This window comes from Neoarius graeffei, chromosome 4 (assembly GCF_027579695.1).
Source record: "Neoarius graeffei isolate fNeoGra1 chromosome 4, fNeoGra1.pri, whole genome shotgun sequence".
NCBI lineage: Eukaryota > Metazoa > Chordata > Actinopteri > Siluriformes > Ariidae > Neoarius > Neoarius graeffei.
Window position 1 is genome coordinate 30227835 of NC_083572.1, and position 24662 is coordinate 30252496.

The 24662-nt window shown below is 43.1% G+C and overlaps 1 protein-coding gene across 6 annotated transcripts in view; it reads left to right on the forward strand.

Annotated features, from left to right (window-relative positions):
* fam210b (family with sequence similarity 210 member B) overlaps positions 1–24662 on the forward strand; it is a 79874-nt gene that overhangs the window by 46696 nt on the left and 8516 nt on the right. For 2 of the 6 annotated variants that reach the window (XM_060919111.1, XM_060919107.1), the window contains exon 3: positions 9601–9747. The exons of 1 other annotated variant lie outside the window; for it this stretch is intronic. In XM_060919111.1, coding sequence (XP_060775094.1) covers positions 9601–9747 — 147 coding nt within the window. Of the gene's footprint in view, positions 1–9600; positions 9748–21727; positions 21915–23018; positions 23118–24662 lie in introns of all 6 variants that reach the window. 3 more of the 6 variants (XR_009654516.1, XM_060919108.1, XM_060919110.1) reach the window with 3 other exon arrangements.

Below are 24662 nucleotides of genomic sequence, written 5' to 3' on the forward strand. Positions count from 1 at the left end.
TGTGGTAAAGAAAAAAGTCTTTTCAATGTCTCACTAACCAAAACGTGGGCGATTTCGTCTCTCAAGCGTTGAAAGTAAACAATGAAAAGATCAAAACGATCTTTGGTTCTCAGAAAGAAGGTGGTGATGTAACGAGCGCGATGCCGAATATGCCTGCCATAACGTTAGTTCGCAATTTTGGCTGCAAGTATCTGACTGTGGAATTAGAAGAGGATGGTGCCGCAGAGAGTCCTATCGAATCAAGTAGCACGAATGTATCAGCCTTCAATGTGCTCATGAGAGCTCAACGGTCATATGACCACATACCTTCAGAGAAGTAAGTACTGGAATGCTAGTCCGTGTTATAAACTTGTACACAAGAACACACACTAATATATAAATAATGTGCGCGCGCGTATGTAAAGTGTCTCTTGAATTTAAATTATTTTATCATCTTAATCAGACATTGAAATTTTGCCATGCAAAAAAAAAAAATTGGACAAGGACACATTTTTATTTCGACCGACATCATCAAAAATATGTTGAAAAAATCCATGAACCTAAAGATAAAAAAATGGGTGGCCTAATGTCAGGGTGCCCAGCCTCGGCACCCTCTCCATCACAAAACTCTGTCTCTGCATATATGCATGTTTTACTAACCTAGAAACTAGAACATAAGCAGCATTCTCCATCTTATATAAACCTGAGATACAGCGTCTGACCTTCCAAATATCTAAGAGACATGAGTTCTCTAAAAATTATATTCTTCCCCTACAGGTGTCTTTTAAAGCTTACTTTTCTAAAGATCACTAAAAGCATAAAAATCTAATTTTTAGATTTATCCTCTACACAGGAGTTTGCATGTTCTCCCCGTGTCCGCGTGGGTTTCCTCCGGGTGTTCCGGTTTCCCCCACAGTCCAAAGACATGCAGGTTAGGTTAACTGGTGACTCTAAATTGACCGTAGGTGTGAATGTGAGGGTGAATGGTTGTCTGTGTCTATGTGTCAGCCCTGTGATGACCTGGCGACTTGTCCAGGGTGTACCCCGCCTTTCGCCCATAGTCAGCTGGGATAGGCTCCAGCTTGCCTGCGACCCTGTAGAAAGATAAAGCGGCTAGAGATAATGAGATGAGATGAGATCCTCTACACATTCCCCCTTTTATCAATTATTTGATAACCATGAAAACAAAAAAAGAAAGACTTTCCCCTCATACAATCTGCTGTTTCCTGTCTCTCCTATGCAGGTTTTCCAAAAGGCGTGTCATTTATAGGGAAAATAGAAATGGTTATACTGCAGCTTGAGACACAGACAGAGCTACACAAGTGGCAAATTAACAGAAGAAAATATGCAGATTTACATTATATAATTCAAACAACTATTATAAACATTACATTTAATAACAAACATTGCTATTTAACCAATAACAAGCATAAGTAAAAACACCTATAGTTCATAATCGTCCATATTCGAAAAAGGGCGCTCACAAGGCCTCTGAAGCCAAACCATGAGCTCCTCTGGATACATCTTCACCATCTGGTAATTCTTCATGACAGCATGTATCATTTCTCTCATACATTGAACGCACAGTACAATTAGACACGTCGAAAGCAATACACATTACCGGTGTAAGTATAATCAATAACCAGTGTCCCCATCCATTAGCCCATTGGAGAAACCATGAATACCAAGCATTGTTGACTGACAGTGGAGTCATCACCGCTTCTTGCATATAAGCAATGATGTTCTGATAGTTGTCTGGTATATGGAAACAAGTTTAAAAAAAAAAAACAACACCACCACCACCACCACCACCACACACACACACACACTCCACCACCTTCTGCCAACAGCATGTCAAGTGCAAGTCTGTTTTGAATTACAGCACTCCTAAGGGCATATAGATAGTTTTCACTGACGTCACGGCATTCCGGGGAATGCCCTCCAGCCGCCATATTGTGGGGCAAACAAAGGACCATTGCCATTACCGGCTACGTTATCTCGGACGAATTTATAAAGTTATATAGTCAGTTTTTCAATCACTTGGCACACTCGTGTATTTTATTTACTGAAACTGTCTTACTACTATTATGAATACTGTGCAATATTACTTTGCATCGGAAAGCTGCGCAAATGTGCGCAGCTTTCCGATTCACTGTTTTTTTCTCATCCTTATACTTCCTATATTTCATGGACTGTAATGGATTTGCTTATTTAGTAATTTTAATACAGAATTTACTTTGAACTTATAATCAGACACTCCAACGCCCCCCCCTAAAAAAAAAAATCGGATCTGCGCAATTCAGCCGTAAAAAAAAGGTGGCATCCACCAAAAGGTGCGCTGTTTGCATCCCTGCATACAGAATAGACCTAAAATGTTTTTCAAAAATGACCCTTGCGTGAGTGAAGTGACAAGTGTCAAATAGAAACGTGACAAACGAGCGATATTAAGTGTACATTACAATGTAAACGTACACTCAGCGGTTCCAGTTAGGCATTCTCAAGAGATTGTTTACACGATGTTTTGGTTTCCAAAAACAAACTTAAACACAATTGATTGTTTATTTAAACAACTTACCACTTATAAAATGATCAGAGCAGACTTTGCTGTGTTTGGAAGGCTGATAATCCTTGCGGTTGATTCTCACAAGCCACAGATTTCTCCTTTGTATGCTGAGTTTCTTTGTTTGCTCGCCTTCGTGCTCCCGTACAGTGGGAATTCCATAAAAGCTCCGCTTGACGTCATCTGACCTATTACGACAGCCGTGAATACAACAGGTGTGCACCATTGCTAGCTTTAAATAGCCTGCTTGGGTTCTTTTGAAGACTTTGTACTCGCGCGTTACAATGTGTGCTCAGTGACCCGTACGGTAAGCTTGACCCGCAAGATGGCCGCCACTAGGGAATCCCCGACTCTGTGACGTCATGTGAAAACTATCTATAGTTCATTATTTATGAGGATGAGGGCTGACTGTCTCGTTGGCTAACCTTAGCAGCTGCCATTACAACAGCCTGTTAATCTTATTTAATGCCGCTGTTGTTCCTCCTCCCAAGAACAATGACCACCCCACATTCGCGACAGGTGGTGTCCAGGGGTCAGTAAGGACATACCCGTTATATCTAGTGGGGGTTAACCTTTTTATCATATGGTGAACTTTCTTCCGAAACAGGTTATCTTGAGCAATCATTAGGCCAAGGAACGCCATGGATGGGTAACATCCGTTCCAGTCTATTGGAGTTCTTGAATATGCATGCAAACCACAAACCCACATAATCAGTGGGTATGAAGCGAGAATTAACAGAGTTGATGTGACATCTAGTGTCATTCTGGGAGCATTGCATGTATGCTTTTACATTGAGACATCCCAAGGGGTGTTAAACCGTCAGAACATACACGTGTCTCCTTGGGCACAAAACTAGATACAAAAAAAAAAAATGCTGCACTGGTTCAGGAGGTCTAGAACAACTGGAGATTAAGCCATCTGCTGTATACCTTTGGACATTATTTATATTACGACTAGGGATCGACTGATGTTTTTTTCAGGGCCGATACCGATTATTATGGAATTGGGATGCCGATAACCGATATGTCTCATCTCATCTCATTATCTCTAGCCGCTTTATCCTGTTCTACAGGGTCGCAGGCAAGCTGGAGCCTATCCCAGCTGACTACGGGCGAAAGGCGGGGTACACCCTGGACAAGTCGCCAGGTCATCACAGGGCTGACACATAGACACAGACAACCATTCACACTCACATTCACACCTACGGTCAATTTAGAGTCACCAGTTAACCTAACCTGCATGTCTTTGGACTGTGGGGGAAACCGGAGCACCCGGAGGAAACCCACGCAGACACGGGGAGAACATGCAAACTCCGCACAGAAAGGCCCTCGCCGGCCCCGGGGCTCGAACCCAGGACCTTCTTGCTGTGAGGCGACAGCGCTAACCACTACACCACCGTGCCGCCATAACCGATATGTGCAACCGATAAATGTAAACATTATAATTCACATGAAATTAAACATAGCACACACTGACACAGACCTTCATATCCATGAAATGTATGTTTAATTGTAAAATTGAACATGAAATTTTGTGCAGGGAGATGCCAGCAGCATTTGTACAATAAAGTCAAACATTAGTTAGAATAAAATGAGAAATAAAATAATAATAAAATAAATATTCACCAATAAAAAAATAAATCACTCCCTACTATATTACAGCTCACCATTTTCAGTGGAAAATAAATGAAAATACACTCTGGATTCTTTTACACTAGGAACTAAGTAAGACTTACCAACTTCAAGTAGTTTTTAAATAACAAATCAAGTGTAGGGAGCTGCCTGCAGCATTTTTTAAAAAGTAAAATCAAACATAAAGTAGGCTATCACTCCCTATTATGTAACAACTTAACAAGTAACTGTCTACATTCTAATGCTTTTAATGCCCAAGCCTAATATTCCCAATTTAGGAGGATTATATTGTAGTGAAGGAAGCACAGTTGCTCTGCATGTTAAAAGCTCTGGTTAAAAGGAGCGGCTGCTCCTTTAAGAGTATATCGCTTTCCGAATCAGAAACGCTAGCGAGGAGAATCACTTGCGCAAGAATTATAAATACTAGTGGAGTACATTACAGCGCAATGTAAAGTAGCATAAGAACATTTAAGTCAAGAGTTTAATTGATATATTTCGTTCATTACCGTTTATCCAAGCAAGTGTGCATCCACGACACAATTAATTACTGAGCCCACAACAAGCGTCCTGACAAACTCCCTACAGTATTACATAGCCTGCTAGCACCATATCACACCTGGCGTGTTTAAATATTCAAATAGCGCTTTATAAAGTTACCTAACGTATACAAGTGCAATGCGCTTTTTGAGCACGAGTCACGTCATGAAGTTTACTCATCACCATAACAAATAGCCAGTAGGCTTGCGCTAGCCTACAGAGCACAAACACTACGTTTTATTTCGTCTCCCCTTGACCACCTCTCTGTATGGCTGTCATTCTACTGTTCGAGTAGAACTACTGACACATTCACAACGTTTCCAGACGGGGATTTAAAAATGACTGCAGCCTACGTTATGCTGGGGACTGCTTACTATGGACAACATTACATGTAGTTTCAGTGAGACTAGTTGGTTGTAGGCTAATTCAAGTGCTTCCTTCCGTAAGCTAAGTTTGCCTGGCTACACAGATGCAAATGGACAATTTTAACGAGTAGTAGATGAAGAATGTAAACATATAATGATGTTGTGCTTTTGCAACTTGTATGTTTGTGACTTATTGCTGCAAAAGCAGCGTGTCCTTACCTTGAAGTGGGATCTGCTTCTGCCCGAGTGCCCATACGGCCGCCTTGAAACAGTTCACAGCGGTTAGCTACGCGTGTTGATTGGCTATATCTCTTGTGCCAAACAAATCAGATGTTGTGGTGGGCGGGACCGTGTTCTTGAACTCAGAGAGGCGAGTGCAGGAAAGGACGTGCAGTGACAGTCGCGTTAGGAACGAAATGGCTGCAAAAAGGCATGTAATCGGCATATCGGTGGAAATTATGGCCGATACTGATAACCCTAAAAATGCAGAATATCGGCCCGATATATCGGCCAGGCCGATTATCGGTCGACCCCTAATTACAACATAGTTGTCCTATAAAAAGAACCAATTGCATACGCTCACCCACCCAGCATTTATTCTCATCCTTGTTGAGCTCCCCAGCTGTCTCATTATCTAGTGGCACATTGGCCCAGTTTGAATGCAGTGAGTGGCATATCCAACACGAGTCACTAATTAATAAGTTCTTTGCAGTCTCTACAGCCAAAGCACACGCTGTATTTCTGTGACAGTCAACGACTCGGTTACTGCCGTCACTCCATTTATTACCATAAGGAACAGGGTTAACTTAGACTAGTAATTGCCACTGAATTAATTGACTTTAGATCTTTACCTGCATCATGTCAGTTCTTTTACCTACTAATGGTTGTGCTTTGCCCTCAGGAAAACACCTACTACAATTCGGTGCATGCCCCAGCAACTTACAAAACTAGGTAACGGGTGATTGATATCATGGCATCAGATAAAGAAACACTGATGGGTGCTGTTTGGGGTGACACTTCACTATTCTTGATGCATTTTGGTGCTGAGTGCAGGCACACCCTTGGCACTCTTCCCACCTCAATGAACTCCATGACACCCCACTAGCCTCACCTACTCACTGTTCTTTCAGGGTTTCCCATACATAGACCATTGTGTGGTGCAGCGCCACACAATGGATTCCTATCACCACACAATCAGACTCACGATTTTGGGGAAAAAAAAAAATCTGTTGCGTATTGTTCCGTTCATTCATAGTGCTCTTTCTTCTTGTTCACGTGCGCGCTGTAATGGAAATTTCTAATAAACACTTCAGAGCGCTTAACAGTTGTCTTTTCAGTCATTTATTATAGTAGATCATATAAAGATATATAAAATAGGAAAGGAAAGAGAAGAATAGAAGAAGACATCACTTCTGATGATGCCGAGAGTACGCGCACTCTGAGTTGTGTTTTAGTGGCTGTTATCTATTATACTCTGGAAGCATTCGCTCACTGCTTGCATCTTCACGTGATTGGCTCAAGATTTTCTATGAAGCTTTGTTAGAGCGTGCACCTGGCGTGCGGGCGGATGCGTAGTTATGAGAACTCAGGCACCCTGCTCATCACCACCAAGGTCAGGAAAGGTGGTTACATCATGAGAAGATGCAAGCTAGGATGAACTCAAGCACCCTGCTCATTACCACCAAGGCCACAGAAAAGCAATTACAACATGTGGAAAAACATCTCTTCTCAGTAACTAAGCCACTTTAGTTCAACATACAGAAACACAGAGAATAATAATATTCATCCATTAAGTCACTTGAGCTCAACATACAGAAACACAGAGAATAATAATGTTCATTCATTAAAATTCCCTCACATTCCCCCCTTTTTATCCTATAGGATAAATTGCTAAAAGGAAAGAAAAGAACTGTACACAGTTTCAGTGATAAGAGTTCTCAGAGAGATTCGACTTAACACGTCATTGAGTGTACAGGGATAATGCTAAGGCTGTTTTTTATAAGACATAGACATCTTAAATGAATGCTAGCAAGCCATATACATAGATCAGGAATAATAGAACAGGAAACAATCATAATGAAAGTGTTTTAAGTTAGGGCTAGTTTCATGTCAACTGTGTGATGTCATCGAATGGTGGGTTATAGTCTTCGTGTGGGTTTGGAGGCCAGTCAGGTAAGTTGTCTGAGTCTATTTTCACCATCTGGTAACCAAAGCTGCCTCTGAAACACAGACATACAACATTGACAGAGAACAGGAAGCAAACATAACATCACAATCACTAAGCCCAGGACCGGTATGGTGGATAGAATCAGAGTCTTCCATCCACTGAACTAACACAATCAGCTGTCTTCAACTCCTCCATGTTCATCTGCTTGTGATTGTTCAGCAACCTTGCGCATCTTGTTCAGTGCCTCAGTAATGTTACCGAGTTAACCCTTGCCCTTCTTGACGTGTATTGGTGCTCAGAGGGCGGGCACGCCCTATCAGCCCTCGTCCCACCTCACCGGGACTTGGAGGAAACTCGAAACCCTAAGACTTATCTATCAGCTAGACACTGAAATACTCTTCCCTATTGAGGGTGCGTGCGTGATTGATGTGATACTCGCACTGTTCCATGCAGTGATGCCTTTCTTCCTCACGAGCTTTAGTCAGCGTCTGGGTCACTTAGGCCTTCCTTTGCCTCCTGCTCAGCCGGTTCAGGAACCCTCCTGCAGTGGCTAGCGTGGATCCACGTCACTCTGCCTGTGACCTTCACTGCCGTTGGGGTCGTGAGCAGGACCTGGAATGGGCTATTCCACCATGACTTGTTCCCCTTGGTTCATCGGAAGTCCTTCACTTTGATCCAATCCCCTGGTTGTAGATCATGCAGAGGTCCCTCAGTGGGTTTGGGAAGTGCTTCTTTTACCTGTTTGTGGATAGGTTTCAAAGCAGAGGACAACGTTGCACAGTAATTCAACATTGCATCATCACACAGTGTGGTGTCCAGCAGTGTTCCTTGAGCTGGCCCTATCCCCGTGTTGGGTACTCGTCCAAACAGAATTTCGAATGGGCTTAACCCATGTTTAGGCCTAGTTTGCATCCTCATTTGTGTGAGTACTACAGGGAGGACCTTTGTCCATCCTAGCCCTGTTTCTGCACAAGCTTTGCTTAGTTTATTTTTAAGGGACCCATTTTCCCTCTCTACTGCTCCCGCACTGGCAGGATGATGGGCACAATGTTGTTTCAGGTCTATCCCTAGGAATGCTCCTATTTTCTTTAGGGCTGCATTAACAAATGGTGTTCCACTGTCACTTGAGATTTTGCTAGGTATACCCCACCTAGGAATTATATCTCTCAGGAGTGCTTTGACTACTGCCTCTGAGTCTTGTTTAGCTGTGGGGAATACTTCAACCCATTTTGAAAACATGTCAACTATTACCAGGCAACACCTTTTCCCTTCACTAGGTGTCAGTTCAATAAAGTCCATTTGGAGGTGATCAAATGGTTTGTCTGGTATTGGGTGTGCTGCTTGAGTTAGTTTGATACCTTGACCTGCATTATGTTGTGCACATATCAAGCTTTGCTTGCAAAATTTTGCAGCATAATTTGAAAATCCCTTTGTGAGCCATCTCTTTGTTACTTCTGCTACCATCCCCCCTTTTGACACATGGGTGAGCCCATGTGCCAATTTTGCATAGAAAGGGAACATGTATTTTGGTAGACAGGGACGGCCTGAGGGACAAACCCAGACCAAGTTTGCAAGGATACAGCCTGCCTGTTTCCAGACTCATCTCTCGTCCTGGGTGGCAGTGCTCTGAAGGTCCGCTAGCTGTAAACAAGGGGTAGAAACCTGAGGAAAGGCAAGGTTAGAGGGTGAACTGGAAGCCGAGGCTGCACACTTAGCTGCCGCGTCCGCCCTGGCATTCCCTTGAGACACAAGATCAGTATTGTTAGTATGGGCAGCACACTTACACACAGCAATGGCTCTAGGGAGTAGAACAGCATCCAACAACTCAGAGACCAGTTTATGATGTGCAATGGGAGTTCCTGAAAATTTCTGTGTTTCCAAATAGTGCCAAAATCATGCACAACGCCAAACGTGTACCTACTGTCCGTAAAAATATTGACAGATCACCCTGCAGCCAATTTGCATGTCTCGATAAGGGCACAGAGCTCTGCGGCCTGTGCCGACAGATTTGAGGGCAGACACGACGCCTTGAGGACCTCGTGATCTGAGACTATGGCAAAACCTACTTTGTTCTTTCCCGTCTCTGGGTCTCTGGAGGCTGAACCATCCACATAGAGGATCATGTCTGGATTTTCCAAAGGGTCGCTCTTTAAGTCTGCCCTGGGGGAACAAAAATCGTTAGTGAGAGCTACACAGTCATGTGGCTCTCCATCATCCTCTGTAGGGAGAAGAGAGGCAGAATTCAGAACAGAACAATGTTTCACAGTGATGTTAGGCATATCAAGTATGACAGTGTTATACTTCAACCATCTCTGTGCTGACAAATGTGACGTCTCTTTTTTTTTTTTTTTTTCCAACAGAAGCAGGGAGACAGCATGTGGGACCAAAAGGGTGAGGTTAGAGTACCCCACAATATTTCTGGAAGCAGTTACCGCCTTTTCAGCTGCAGCAACTGCATGCAGGCAAACAGGAAGTCCAGCCGCCACTGGATCCAGCCTGCTGGAGAAGTAAGCTACAGGTCTCAATCTATCCCCGTGTTTCTGCAAAAGAACAGAGGTCATAAAACCCTTCTTTTCATCGACAGTTTGAACAAATTGTTTATTGGGGTCAGGCAGTCCCAGAGTGGGTGTGGTCTGCAGAGCGCTCTTTAGGGACGTCAGGCGCGCGCGGGACAGCCGCAGCATTGACTGCTTGCAGATCTTGGATAAACCTCCATTCATCGGGCTGGGACGGTTTTCTTGCCTTCTTAACTGGAAAAAATAGGAGTGCGCACTGGAAAGTCCTGGCAAGGGACAATTACATCTGCCTTCAGCAACGAATCAAAGACTGGTCTTATACCTGCGATTGCTTCTGGTTTGAGTGGGTACTGGGTCTGTTTAGGACTGAAATCTGATTTGGGGGTGATCACCACTGGTTCAGCATTATTTATTAGGCCCACATCATGTTTACCCTTTGCCCAAACGGAATTTGGAACTCCCGCCAATTTGGGGTGCACCTCTGCTGGAGTTATGCCTGTGGAAACAGAGACAAACAGGCCACTATGGCTGGGGTCCCCAGGACCCTGGTCATCAGTGGCTAGTATTACGCTGCGCTTAACATGGACACACATAGCATGACTTTGTTTGTAGACCCCAAGCCTTTGACAAAACAACACACTAGGGTCCTCTGTTTGGGACCATTCATTGCCATCGACTGCACACTTCCTGACCCACTTCCCCACGTCTTTCCAATGGGCGGCTCGTGACCTTGGTAATGAGACATGGGATATAGAATTAATGATGTCAAAGAAATCATGTTGGCAGCAGCCGACCTCAGAGTCCTCTGATACGAGGCTGCGTATAACATGTTTGAGAACACTGCGATGAACATTGATGCAGCTGTTTGGACAACGAGTAAAATGGACCTGCACAGCGCAATAATGTTTAGACCAATACATAGTTTGAGGGTCAATCTTTCACGTGCATGGGGGTCTGCAAACCAAGTCTTTTCAAACTCTACATCTTGCCCTTGGTGAACATGTGCTGTACAATGCAAATCTTCCTCTTTCATATAATCTGTGTCAACTGATGAGGTGTTCAAGTGTGCGAGCTGTACAAGGTGTTTTGGAGTTTGTGTGAGTTGATCTGAGCAGAGCTGCCAGACATACACATACAGAGGGCTTCCAAACCCATACTGCACACTGCACATTTCACTTACTTCAATAGTTAGCCCATCTGGAGTGGACGTGAGATTTACTTCTAATTTGCACATTAAATCATGTGCTAACAAATTTACTGGACATGTATGTGAGATGAGGAATGAGTGGGACGTAACTATTCCTCCCTCGCTTTTACACGGGAGGTTGACTGAGAAAGTTTCGGTTACAGGTCGTCCTGAGATGCCCATCGTCTGAATAGAATTTGAGCTGAGCGGTGGGTCTACTGGAAGTACCCCATATTGCATCACTGAGTGTGCTGCTCCAGAATCTACTAAAAAGGCTAACACATGCCCACACACAGTGAGGGGCATACAAGGGAGTTTAGAAAAGGGAGTAGTTGTGTATTTTAACAAACTTAATGCAACTTCAGGTGTATCTATTTGGACTGGTGTATCGGGCGTTTCTGTGTAGTCTTGCTGTTGCATGCAGGTGCTGCTACTAATGTGTTTAACATTATGGGAATGCTCCTGTCTATGTGTATGTACATCATCAGGTGTGTGTGTTACCTCCCCTGTTCTCTGTGTGGGGCCCGTTCCCAGAGTCCGCCCATCAGTCTGCTTTGCTGTACTCCTCACGGGGCTTCTGCCTGTTACTGTGGAGACAATTTCGAGCAATGTGTCCCTTCTGATTGCAGTTGTAGCAGGTTGCATCCTTTATCCAGGACGAGTCACTCCAGGTTGTCCTCTCTCGGCCCCTACTTCGACCTCTTCCTCCTCTTGTTCCTTTTTCTCCAGGCTGAACAGTCTGGAAAAGAGTGAGAGTGGCGGCGTGTAGATCTTGGTCTCTTTGTGTTGACTTTGTCTTCTCCTTCTCTTTCAGCAGCTTTTCTGCATGCACAGCGTACTGCTAGATCTTGGTGAGACTCAGGAGTGCCCTCCACTGCAGCCAGGTTCACGGGTCTGGTCAGGGCACTGTGGGTTTTTTTTTTTCTCATGCACGGCGGTGAGACGGGCGAAAAACGCTGACACCACTTCACATCTTCTTGCTTACACATAATGATCTTAGTAATGTCTATGTTCGGAAAAGTACTGTCCAGACGAGCACAGAGAGCAGTGATGGTATCTCTATACTCACCATTGCCAGCCATGCTCCAGTCTGGTGTAGTCATTCGCTGGTCAGCTTCCGGCCACTCTTTGGAAACTTTGTTCCAATCTATACCCATCTTGGTCATGACTAGGCAGCGAAGTTCATGGGTGGTCGGTCGGAATTCTCTGCAAAATATCAACAGTTCGTTACCAAATCTCTTTCCTCCTACCTCTCTCACATTGGGAAGAGAAGCCATGCTTTCCTTGATATCAGCTGTCATCCAGGGTCTGTGGACTAAAAGCACGCCGTCAGCTCCAGCCACTTCCATCATTGGAAGATGAAGGACTTCAGACTTTAGATTATGGCCTTGTGGACCCACTGGTGAGCACGTGGTCAGGTCCAGGAGGGTGTCTTTTCCATCACCATATGCAAGACCGGATCTCGTGTGTCGGAGAAGCGCTGAGAGGTGCTGATGCTGGAGGCGGCTGGTAGGCTGGGAGAGATTCCAGAGGCTCAGTTTTTTTTTTCTTTTTTTTCTTTGTCTTGACTTCTCCCCCTTTCTGTGGGTGAAGCACTTGTGGGAGTGATGCTCCGCCTCGCTGAGGAGGCAGTGTGTGTTGGGGTGGTGGGGCAGACTCCAGGTCAGGGTCCATCTGAAATTTCAAACACTGAGAAGAGGGTGAGAGCCCTGCCTGTCGTTTCTCTCTTTTGTACTCTCTCTTAAGTGTTTCTTCTTTCCATGCAGAAAACGCCCTCCAGTCCCCTAAGAACTTAGCATTATCTGCAGACTCTTCTTTTTCCTTCTGTTTCAACTTTTCTTCTAACTGTCCTATCTGCCTGGGACTAAAACTGCCCTTCTCAGGGAATTCTAAGTGCATTACCCATATATCAAACTGTGCCAAATAATCCTTGCCATACGAGGTTTTCATAAACTGGATGTTTGGGCTGTCATAGGAACAGCCAATTCTTATTATAGCACATGTAGCTTCAGGCTTACTTGCTTTTTCTTTTCTTTCCCTAACTTACTGTTTCTGTTCCTCATTGTACACTGTTATATCAATAGGTTATGACAACAATGGCTGAGTTTTTTCAGGATCACAAAAAGAACAAGTTGGACTATGTCCAAAAATGTGACACAATAATACAAGGTGTTTTCTTATTAGTAAACAATTTATCTGACATTTGCCTTAAACCAAAGTAGGTATCATTTAACACAACAACCTCAAAGACAACTCGCGCATGTGTACAAAAGCTGTTTCTCTGTTTCAGAATTTGGAGGAGGACAGTACTCTGTTAATTCATCAATATTTTGCGTGCACACCGGTGTGTCTTTGCGACTTCGTGATCGAACCTCTCTATCCCGTTCCTCCGATGGGCCAGTTGTTCACACAGATCAAAGGGAGCAAGATTCAATTCTTTCCCAGTTACGAATCGCTGAACGTGAGTCCGTCGAGACACACACCCGTACTTCCTTCGCTCAAGTAGGTGAGCCGTTACCCAGTCGTCACTTGGGCGGATAATTCTCTTACACAACCCAATAAACTACTCGCGGTTTATTGTCTCAAAATTGTGTTTATCCATTTCGGCAAACATATTGATGGTACCACAGCTTAGCAGTCCTCCTGGGCTCGGACAAACTTCTGTCCGTCTCTTATATCAGTCTTCCTTGACTGGGACAATCTCTGTCCGTCTCTTATATCATTTTTTAAATACTAGGACAAATCCCTGTCCATTTCTTGTATCATTCTTTAAATACTGTTTCCACTAATTTCTTTACACAAGAATGCAAAGTTATCACTTACTGGTTCGGTGAGCCCTGATGGCCTGGTCTCTCGTCCGAGTTCTCAGCTCCGCACCGTAGCCTTGGGAGTGTTCCGTCGTCCGAGGATCAGATGCATAGGGCCCACCCAGGGGACGCCAAATTGTAATGGAAATTTCTAATAAACACTTCAGAGCGCTTAACAGTTGTCTTTTCAGTCATTTATTATAGTAGATCATATAAAGATATATAAAATAGGAAAGGAAAGAGAAGAATAGAAGAAGACATCACTTCTGATGATGCCGAGAGTACGTGCACTCTGAGTTGTGTTTTAGTGGCTGTTATCTATTATACTCTGGAAGCATTCGCTCACTGCTTGCATCTTCACGTGATTGGCTCAAGATTTTCTATGAAGCTTTGTTAGAGCGTGCACCTGGCGTGCGGGCGGATGCGTAGTTATGAGAACTCAGGCACCCTGCTTATCACCACCAAGGTCAGGAAAGGTGGTTACATTATGAGAAGATGCAAGCTAGGATGAACTCAAGCACCCTGCTCATTACCACCAAGGCCACAGAAAAGCGATTACAACATGTGGAAAAACATCTCTTCTCAGTAACTAAGCCACTTTAGTTCAACATACAGAAACACAGAGAATAATAATATTCATCCATTAAGTTACTTGAGCTCAACATACAGAAACACAGAGAATAATAATGTTCATTCATTAAAATTCCCTCACAGCGCGCACACCGAGAGAGCGAGAGAGAGAGAGATGGAGAGGCGTGTACACAGGCCTGCCGTTGCGCATATACCCGAACTGCAAGTAGTCCTGTTAGGCTAATTAAAAATAACGCAGCTTTTCTGATTTGCCTTCCGACCCCTTATTTTAAAAAGGTAGCCTACATCGTGCTCGTGATGAGCTTTATCCTAGCCTTCTTGGCTTACAGGAAACGGACATCCCCAAGTCAGGCTATAAACCAATTTTGATGCATACAGTAGCAGCTTGACGCTAGGAACTGGCCTTATTGCATTATCCCGTTTATCCCGCTTCAGCATTCATGCAAGTTATTAATAATGGCTTGACATTCACAATAAATAAGGATTTCCCACTAGCCTAAATAAATTGTTATACTCGCGGGGATGCCTAGTTGATGCTATCTGAAGCATAAAATCTGACAGGGGTTGAAATTAAGCATGTACCGACGGACATGGGCAAGTCATTCTCATACTCGGGCAACAATAAAATTATCACTAGTTGTCCGTTGGACAACTGTGTTTGAATGTCTATTTTACCAAGAAAAATTAAGTTGTTGTGATTCCTAACAGAAACAGAACGAAAACTTTATTTTTCCCGTCATCTCTTTCGTTTGTCCTTGACTTTGGTTTCTTGCGGTAGTTGATGCTTCCATTTGCGAAATGGCGCTACATGATATTATGATTATTCACACAAGGCGCCACTGTCACGTAGGCTAGAACGAACGAAGCGTCTCAAACACGTGGCTGCTTCAAACAACTGCGAGGATGTTGACGTACTTGATAGACAAGAAATCACACAAAAAAAAAAAACAACCCAAAAGCAGTACCAGTGAAGGTACGCTGGATAGGTTAACAGTAACAAATATTTATCTTATAAATTCTCAACAATAACAAGAATAAATTACCACCAACAACAAATTTACAATAAATTACCAACAAATAACAAGTTAATACTACATGATAAGCTAAATATTCAAACTTAAACATATTTCCTGGAATTCCAGATCATGCAGATGAGCCATCTGCTTGCACTGGTGGTAGCACCCAACCTGAGCGAGTTGAAACTGGTGAGCAATCATCTTCAGCTGGAGACACTGCATCTCCACCAAATGAGGATACACAAGATCAACATCTCAATCTATTGGATGATTGTCGTCATGCCGGATCAAATTTGAGCAGAAAGAAAAAGTCATGACAAGTTCTGAGAGAAATAAAAAAATATGATGCCACAAACCGAAAGAGGACTTATCAAGCAAGCGGGGAAAAGGAATACATATGGCTGAAACATTCACCTGAAAATGACTCCATGTATTGTACTTATTGTAGGGAGAACCCAAAGTTGTGCAATCAGTCTGGATCATTCTACAAGGGCACAAAAGTTTACCGTATTGATCTTGTACAAGCACATGACAAAAGTAAGCAACACCAGACATGTATGCAGGCTTGCCGGGCCAGAGAGAACCCAAGAGCTCAACCTCTTGGCCTTGCTTTTCGTAATGCTAACCAGCAAGTTATTGACAAGGTAAAGAAACTTTTCAACATTGCTTACTATATAGCGTTCAATGAAAGACCTTTCACAGATTTCAATGGGCTTTGTGAATTACAAGAAATGAATGGCACACCCCTTGGTGAGACATACATGAATGACCATGCATGCAAGAACTTTATTTCATCCATTGCACAGGTTATGACTCGAGACATAATAGCAGACCTCAGTAACTCTTCAGCATTTTCGTTTATGGTCGATGGATCAACAGATTCAGGAGTTATTGAAGAAATCATCTATGTGAGGTATTTGAAACGGGGAAACAACTTACCAAAATTTCTAACATTAGAACCACCAAAGAATAGATAGTTTTCACATGACGTCTCAGAGTCAGGGATTCCCTGGTGGCGGCCATCTTGGAGGGCTAGCTTACCGTACGGGTCACTGAGCACACATTGTAGCGTGCGAGTTACATTCATTTATATATTATTTACATTTATAGTTACATTACTACTATTTAAAGCTAGCAATGGTGCACACCTGTTGTATTCACGGCTGTCGTAATAGGTCAGATGATGAAGTCAAGCGGAGCTTTTATGGAATTCCCACTTTACGGGAGCACGAAGGCAAGCAAACAAACTCAGCATACAAAGGAGAAATCTATGGCTTGCGAGAATCAACCGCAAGGATTATCAGCCTTCCAAACACAGCAAAGTCTGCTCCGATCATTTTATAAGTGGTAAGTTGTTTAAATAAACAATCAGTTGTGTTTAAGTTTGTTTTTGGAAACCAAAACATCATGTGAACAATCTCTGGAGAATGCCTAACTGGAACCGCTGAGTGTACGTTTACATTGTAATGTACACTTAATATCGCTCGTTTGTCACGTTTCTATTTGACACTTGTCACTTCACTCACGCAAGGGTCATTTTTGAAAAACACTTTAGGTCTATTCTGTATGATTTAATTTGTGTTTGGGATGCAAACACCACACCTTTTGGCGGATGCCGCCTGAATCGCTCAGATCCGTTTTTTTTTTTTGGGGGGGGGGCGTTGGAGTGTCTGATTATAATTTCAAAGTACATTCTGTATTAAAATTACTAAATAAGCAAATCCGTTACAGTCCATGAAACAGGAAGTATAAGGATAAGAAAAAAACAGTTTAAATTGGGAAGCTGCGCACATTTGTGCAGCCTGAGTGGTGTGCAGGACTGCGCAAATGCGCGCAGCTTCCCGATTTAAACTGTTTTTTTCTCATCCTTATACTTCCTGTTTCATGGACTGTAACGGATTTGCTTATTTAGTAATTTTAATGCAGAATTTACTTTGAAATTACAATCAGACACTCCCAACGCCCCCCCTAAAAAAAAAAAACGGATCTGCGCGATTCAGGCGGCATCCGCCAAAAGGCGCGCTGTGAATATATAAAGTTGTATATATCAGACAGCCTTTAAAGTTTGATGAAGTCAGTTTCAGGCTTTGGAGCAGGCTTTGGCAGTTTCAGGCTTTGGCAGCCCTGCATAGTCACTTGAAAATGCATCTTTGTCCACTTCGTAGGGGTCAATTCCCCCAATCAAGGCCAGTTTGGCTGCATACCGTTGTCGTGAGATGTCGTCTAATGCAGGGATTCTGAACCATAGGGCCGCGGCCCAAACTTGGGCTGCAAGCGCCACCTGGAGGGCTGCAAAAAACTTTCAGTTTTGCACCAATGGGCTGCGGGACTGTAGCTTGTTAGCTTTACAGACACAAATTATTTTTTACTCCAGAATCGAAATTTGTTGGCAGCACACTCAATCATAGGCAATAACATACTACATTTATAGTTTAGTTATTATTATTTTAACGTGACTATAATGCATTATAATAAAATGTTTATGCTGTGACGTTGTATGACACGTTTGCAAACCGGAACTATTATCCATGCTGGTAACACAACGGCAACAAGCACAGCCATGGATAAGTTTTTAAAGCGTAAACAAGATGAAAAGAAAGATGACAACCCACCCAAAAAAACAAATATTGTACGTAAGTACAACCCAGAGTTTATTAAGTACGGGTTTGTAAATGGGGGCAGCGAGAAGGAGCCACGAGCCCAATGTGTGGAGTATGGGCTCATGCTCTCCAATGAAGCGCTGAAGCCGTCAAAGCTGCAGCAGCATCTCGAAACAAAGCATCCCACACTGGTGGGGAAGCCGACCGACTACTTCAAACGAAAAGAAAATGGACTACAAATACAGAAAAGAAGTATCGTGTCACTGACTGGCAGCTCTAAATGTGCGTTAACCACTATCTTTTTATTGATCTACTGATTGATTTTCTTAGTCCCTTTTTGTTAAATCTTAAATCTAAATATTGGTCTTCATTATTAATAAGCCTGATGTAAGCCTTCAGATTTTCCTTGCTTGATTTGTTCCATGATTCACAAAAGTTAACATACAGTAGGTTTAATAAAAATCTTTGTGGTGATCACATTTCATCATCTCATTATTATTCATTAAAATTTACTCATGTTTTAGCTTGTTAGCTTGTTAAACTGTGAGTGGATTTAATTTATCATTGAATACAAATGAGTGAGATCAATTAAATCTACACCGTGATTATTTAGGGCCCCAGGTCACTCGGCACTGAAAAAATTGGGCCTCAGTGTCAAAAAGGTTAAGAATCCCTGGTCTAATGTATCTATATACTTCTGTTTGCTTGATTTTGCCGATATTGATCTTTATTTTAGAAAACTGACTATATAACTTCATAAATTCGTCCGAGATAACGTAGCCGGTAGTGGCGATGGTCCGTTTTGTTTGCCCTCTAAGATGGCAGCTGGGGGGCGTTCCCCGGAATGCCATGACATCAGTGAAAACTATCTATTGTAATGCAGCTGGCTTGAAGGAAGCCATTGAGACTGGGTTTGCATCTATGGGTCTGAATGACTGGAAAACAAAAGTAACAGCAATAGGTACTGATGGGTCCTCAGTGAATATTGGGCCAGCTAATGGTTTGATTGCACAGTTGACTCGAGACATTCCTTGGCTAATAGGTGTGTGGCTCATATGTTTGAACGTGGTCTATTGGGAGCAATGGAGCACTTGCATGTGACGTCACAGCCGATCCAGATTGTGACAGACGCCATCGTGTCGGTCAAACGCCATATTCCGCCTTCTACTTCTACTTCTGGTTCTACTTCTGCTTTTACTTCTACCTTTTCTTCTGGAAAACCCTACTATATACAATTCTACTACAACGGCTGCGGCTACAAGCTCTCCCTACCTGTGCACATTTTTTGTGTTTTTTGTGTGTATTTTTGCGTGTTGTTCGTCTGTACCGGACTTCAATATCCACTACAACCGTATGGACTTACTGGACATTGGTTTCCAGCAGAAAATGACGGTTTGTAGCGATTTCCATCGCATGCACAACATTCCGGACGAGAAAAAAAAAAAAAAAACATTCCGGACGAGATGGCGAGACCAGCGGGGTCTCCGTGGATTGTTATTGGAAGCAAAGCGAAGGAGGCGGTGCCGGGAGTGGAAGCAAAAGCGAGGCTACAGGCAGAGCCGGCCTGTTGACTAAGCTCAGAAAACAGCCACTCAAACCTCCACTGCCAAGCCTCTACCTCTCCAACGCCAGATCCATGTAAACAAGACGGACGATTTGGAATTACCTTATTCTATTCTATAATCGGCTGGTCAGTGCTATACTCAATACTTAAGTGACTTACCCATCCAATGAGGATTATTTTCTTCTTTACAAGATGCCACATCTGAGTCGCTGACAAATCCTGAATTTCTGTAAAGAAAACTGTCCAGATATTTCTAAGCACGCAGTGCTTCACCACTGAACAGCGAGGGAAAGTTAATGAGGTAATCATACACGTCCGGGTATTCCGCTGGCAGTTCAAAATCCGGTCGTGAAAACTCCGTCCGGTAAGCCATAAGGGTCACAAATCTGTAGATCGTTTATTTTAGACATATATCTAGTTATCTGTTCATTAGAAAAATGAGCCGTGTAGTCCGTCGGTTGAAATTGATCCATCCTGTACACGAGTGCAGCAGTATTCAGCTGTGTTTTTGACCGACAAGATGGGGGTTGTGTACTTTCCGGTCACGTGACTGCAAGATCTCTATTGGAGCTGAGAAGTTTTTACAGGACATAAAGGAATTGCTGCAAGGCATATACAGGCACCATCATGACAGCCCCAAAGCAACCAGAGAATTTAAAGAGGTTGCTGTGGCACTTGAAGAAAACATGCTGAAACCTGTCAACATCCTGGGGACAATTTGTCTTCACTTTGGACACAGTGCAGAGCTACGGGATGCCAGTGCAACAATGGTGGGAAGGGCAAGAAAAATTACCAAGAGATGGGGAATTACAAGAAACTATTATATATGTCCTTTATGTTGGATATCTTGGTGGAGTGTAATCAGCTAAGTCTTGTGTTCTAAAAAGATGAGTGCAGTGTCAGTATGGTTGGGGAAACACTTGCCACATTCATGCTATCATTGGAAGCACTGAAGCATGACAATGGCCCACATCTGCAGCATATCTTGGATGAGACTGGTGATGGCAATCAGTGGCAGGGTGTGGATTTGATCAAACATGACCTTGACCTACAGCAGTTCCAAAATTCAAAAACCAGAATACTTAACAGAATAATGGATTACACCCAAGACAGAGTCAACAGAATTGAGAATGACAACATTTTGAGAAGCAGTAAGATCTTTGATATGTCAGAGTGGCCAGCAACCCAGCAGGAATTGGCTAGATATGAGGTACCAGAACTTAACTCCCTCATTGAGCACTTTCAACAACCCCTTCAGAGACTAGCATTTGAGGCTGAAAATGCCAGAAGGGAGTGGACAGATTTCAAAGTACAGTATTTGGACCTAGGAGGCTGAACCAGCACCAGAGAAAGGCACTCAAGCTGTGGGAAACTGTAGTGGAGCAGCATGCTGACAGATTCCCTAATCTGTGTTTGTTGGCAGAGATTGTTTTCACAATCCCCCTGAACACAACATGCTGTGAGAGGGGATTTTCAGTTATGAAAAAAAATTAAAAGCGATTGGAGGTCAAGTCTCACCCCACCCACACTGGCAATGCTCATGCAAATTGCACTTAATGGCTCACCATTGCAGCACGCAGAAGTGCTCATTCAAAGGGCAGTAGAACACTGGTGGCATGAAGGTCCCAGGGCCAGAAGACCCAATTTTTTTGGACTGATTTTTAATTCTGATTTGATCAGTTACACTTGACCATGATGACATGATGTTTTCTGACTGTTTAACATGTTTAATAGAAGATACTAGTAGTTATACCAAGTTGTTTTATTGTTCATCATGATGAAATAAACACCAAACACATACGAGTGTTATAACTTTTTCTATCAAATCAGTAATCAAACAATGGCAAAACAAGTTGAAATATTTTATTGCATACTCTATAATATACATCCAAATTGCTTTTTATGCAAATTACTTACCCAGTCAGCCTGCAAAAAAGTAGGGCAACTGATACATGCATGCGGGCAAGTAAATTTTTGGGGTTGGTTGTCCTGAGGGCAAGTACATTCAAAAGTTAATTTCGACCCCTGTCTGAATATTTTAAGAAACATCTTTATTAGCTTTATTGGTGAAGTAGAATTGCGAGCAGGATTTCTCAGCTATGAATAGGGTAAGCACATAGAAATTCAGTACTCCTTTGTATATTTTTTGATGTAATGGAAATTTTTAGTGCTTTGATGAAGAAAATGTACTTTTTTTTAATCCATAGATTAAAACAGACCTCAGGAATAGGCTCCAAGGGGAACACCTGGCAGCCTGCTTACGAATCTCCATAATGGTCCCGAACCCAATGACTTCCCTTACGATAGGGCACTTGAGTTTTTTTTTTTTTTCTTCAGGAAGCCATGCAGAATTAAAATGTTCTGATGGGGCATGCAGGCTTTGGACCAATTAGGGTAATGCTTTTTCATTGTTAGTTGCCTTGGTGTTACCTTAAGTGGTTTCTTGCATCTAATTATGATATTTTATCTTATTTTGTTGTTACATTTATACTATTTATTTCATTTTAGTATTGGTTGAGGTAAGTGTTGAGTTCAATATTTAAAATAAAAACCTCCAGCTTGTTTTCTTGCAATTTATTCCTTGAATGTCAACTAAAGAATGATTGAAAGATTGCCACCAAAAAGACAAAAAAAACCTAAGGTAAAAACTAAACTAACTTCAATTTGTGAGTAATTTTCATAAATTAAAAAAAAAAAAACAGGTTTTCCACCAACATCAAGCCCAAGTTGGGTCGAGGAATGAAACCAGGCAGGGTTCTGGTAAAAATTGTTTTAGCTGTCTTCTCTTAAAGAACTTAAAAGAATTTAGATTGAACTGAATAATCTCAAATGCTTCTTGTAGCTTTAAAATAGTCCCAGCAGGTGACTCTGAAGAAAAATACTGTGTCTTTGAACACCACTCGCTGTAAACACTTTGCATACACCCCAATGACCAACTCCACCGACCGCCACGACACCACCGTGCACGATTCCCTCATCCGCACAGTGGAGCACCACAAATTGCTACCTGGTCTGTGGGAAACACTGACTACGTTTACATGCACATCCAAATCGAGCTGCTGTCGGTAATTGAGCTGAAGGTCCCAGCAGGGTGCCAGAGAAATCCAATCCTACATGCACACAATGAAATCGGGCTATTGTGTGAGGTGCATTGTGCACCCGAGCCACAGGTGGCGCTACACGCCCCATCGTGTTGGTACACTTCCGGTTGTCGTCATGAAGAAGAGCTATTCAAGAGTGTAAACAAAGTTATCAGTTCCGTGTTCTCCATTGCGCGTTTTTCTCCCATCCATGAATTTTAATATATTCAACTCCTTAAGCTGAATGAGCATGAACTCTGTCTCCTCATTGCTCCAGAAGTGCACGTTTCTGCTTGCCTGTGGCAGTGGGGGTGTGGTCAAGCGCCGGTCTGTGACAGGAGGGCGGAGCCAGGGAAGGTGAGTGGCAGAACGACGGTACACCTGACGGTAATTAACCTGTGTTTGTGTGTCTTCCCAGTAACCGCACCCTATTTAAGGAGGCAGAGGGAGAGCAGAGGGGACAGCTCATCCCGGGACTAGAGCACAGCGCGTGCGCGTGCTTCTCTCAAGAATAAAAGTAGGCTGTTAAACTGAAAAGTCTGACAATAAAAAGCCTATTAGTACCAGAAGCTTTGTCCTGCCGTCCTCTGTGCTCCACCCACACTTCAGAGAGCTCTACATCCACATTTTCTCTTCTTCGTTTGTTCCTCCTGACCTCTTCTGCTGCTCGCTACTACTGTTGTCATGCCGACCGAGGCTGTTGTGTTTCCCGCTTGTGGTCTCGTCACTTCCGGAAGTAGCTCGACAACTAGTTCGATAGGGTATACATGCACAAAGTAGCTCGGCAGAAATCGCATAAACTAGGTCGTGTAGCTCGATTCCGAGAAATCAAGTTCGGTTCAATTTCAGCCGAATTAAGGTGTATACATGGCATTTTGAACTTCGATTTCAGTCGAGCAACGGCAGAAATTCGATTCTCTCTATGTGCATGTAAACGTAGTGACTGTCTTTTCCTCCTTTGTTGCTGATGGTTCCCTTTTGTCCTCCTCTGTTCCCTCTGGCAATGGGATGCACTTGCAATGCAAGGTGTGAATCCAGGTGGCTCTTTTCCCCCACTTTGACAGCTGTTTGCGTGGTCAGCAGCATCTGAGATGGTCTTAACCACCACAGTCCTTCTCTGGTCATTCACCGCAATCCAATCACCACGGTCTGATGTGCAGCCTTCACCTACTTGAGTGATGCGAGAACAAAAAAGAAAAAGGGGGGGGAAATCCATACGATAACATTTCATCTTCACACACAGTTAGGGTTTGTGGTTTAGGCCCTGAGCTCATGCCAGTATTGGAGGGTCTGTCAAACCAAATTTCAAAGGGGCTGAGGGTTTTTTTTTTATAAATAAACACCCACACGTGTTCTCATATGAAACAGCACAATAGGGAGGGCCTTCACCCAATTCAGGCCCATATCTTCACAACAGTTGGCCAGTTTATTCTTCAGTGTACCTCTCTACTGCACCAGCACTTGCCGGGTGATAGGCACAGTGGTGTATTAGGTCAAAGCCCGTCACCTCAGTTACTTGTTTCAATGCCTGATTAACAAAGTACCATTTATCACTGCTAATTCTTTGGCATGCCCCAACATGGAATAATTTCAGTCAGCAGGGCCTTTGCTACTGCACCTGCATCTTGTTTGGAGGTTGGAAACCCACTTAGACAATATATCAGCAATCACTAGACAATACTTTCTTATTGGGCGAGAGCGCAATGAAAATCCATTTTCAAATAATCAAACGGCATGTCTGGCATTGGGTGCGCAGCTGTAGGCATAGTCTGACCTTTCCTCATATTGTGTACAGCACAGATGGGACACTTCAATTTGTGAGGGAAAAAAAAAATGAAAACCCCTTTGTAAACCAATATTTAGCCAGATAACTCATCATTCCCCTTTTGAGAGATGGTCCCACCCATGTATTAACTTAGCAATTATGGGGAAATAACTAGAGAGGCAGGGCATTCCCTCATGACCTGGCCTAGTATCAGGACCATACCACACCCCATTATGTTTTACATAACTAGTCTTTTCTCACTGCTCTCTCCTGGCAGATTCTACCATAACAGAGGCC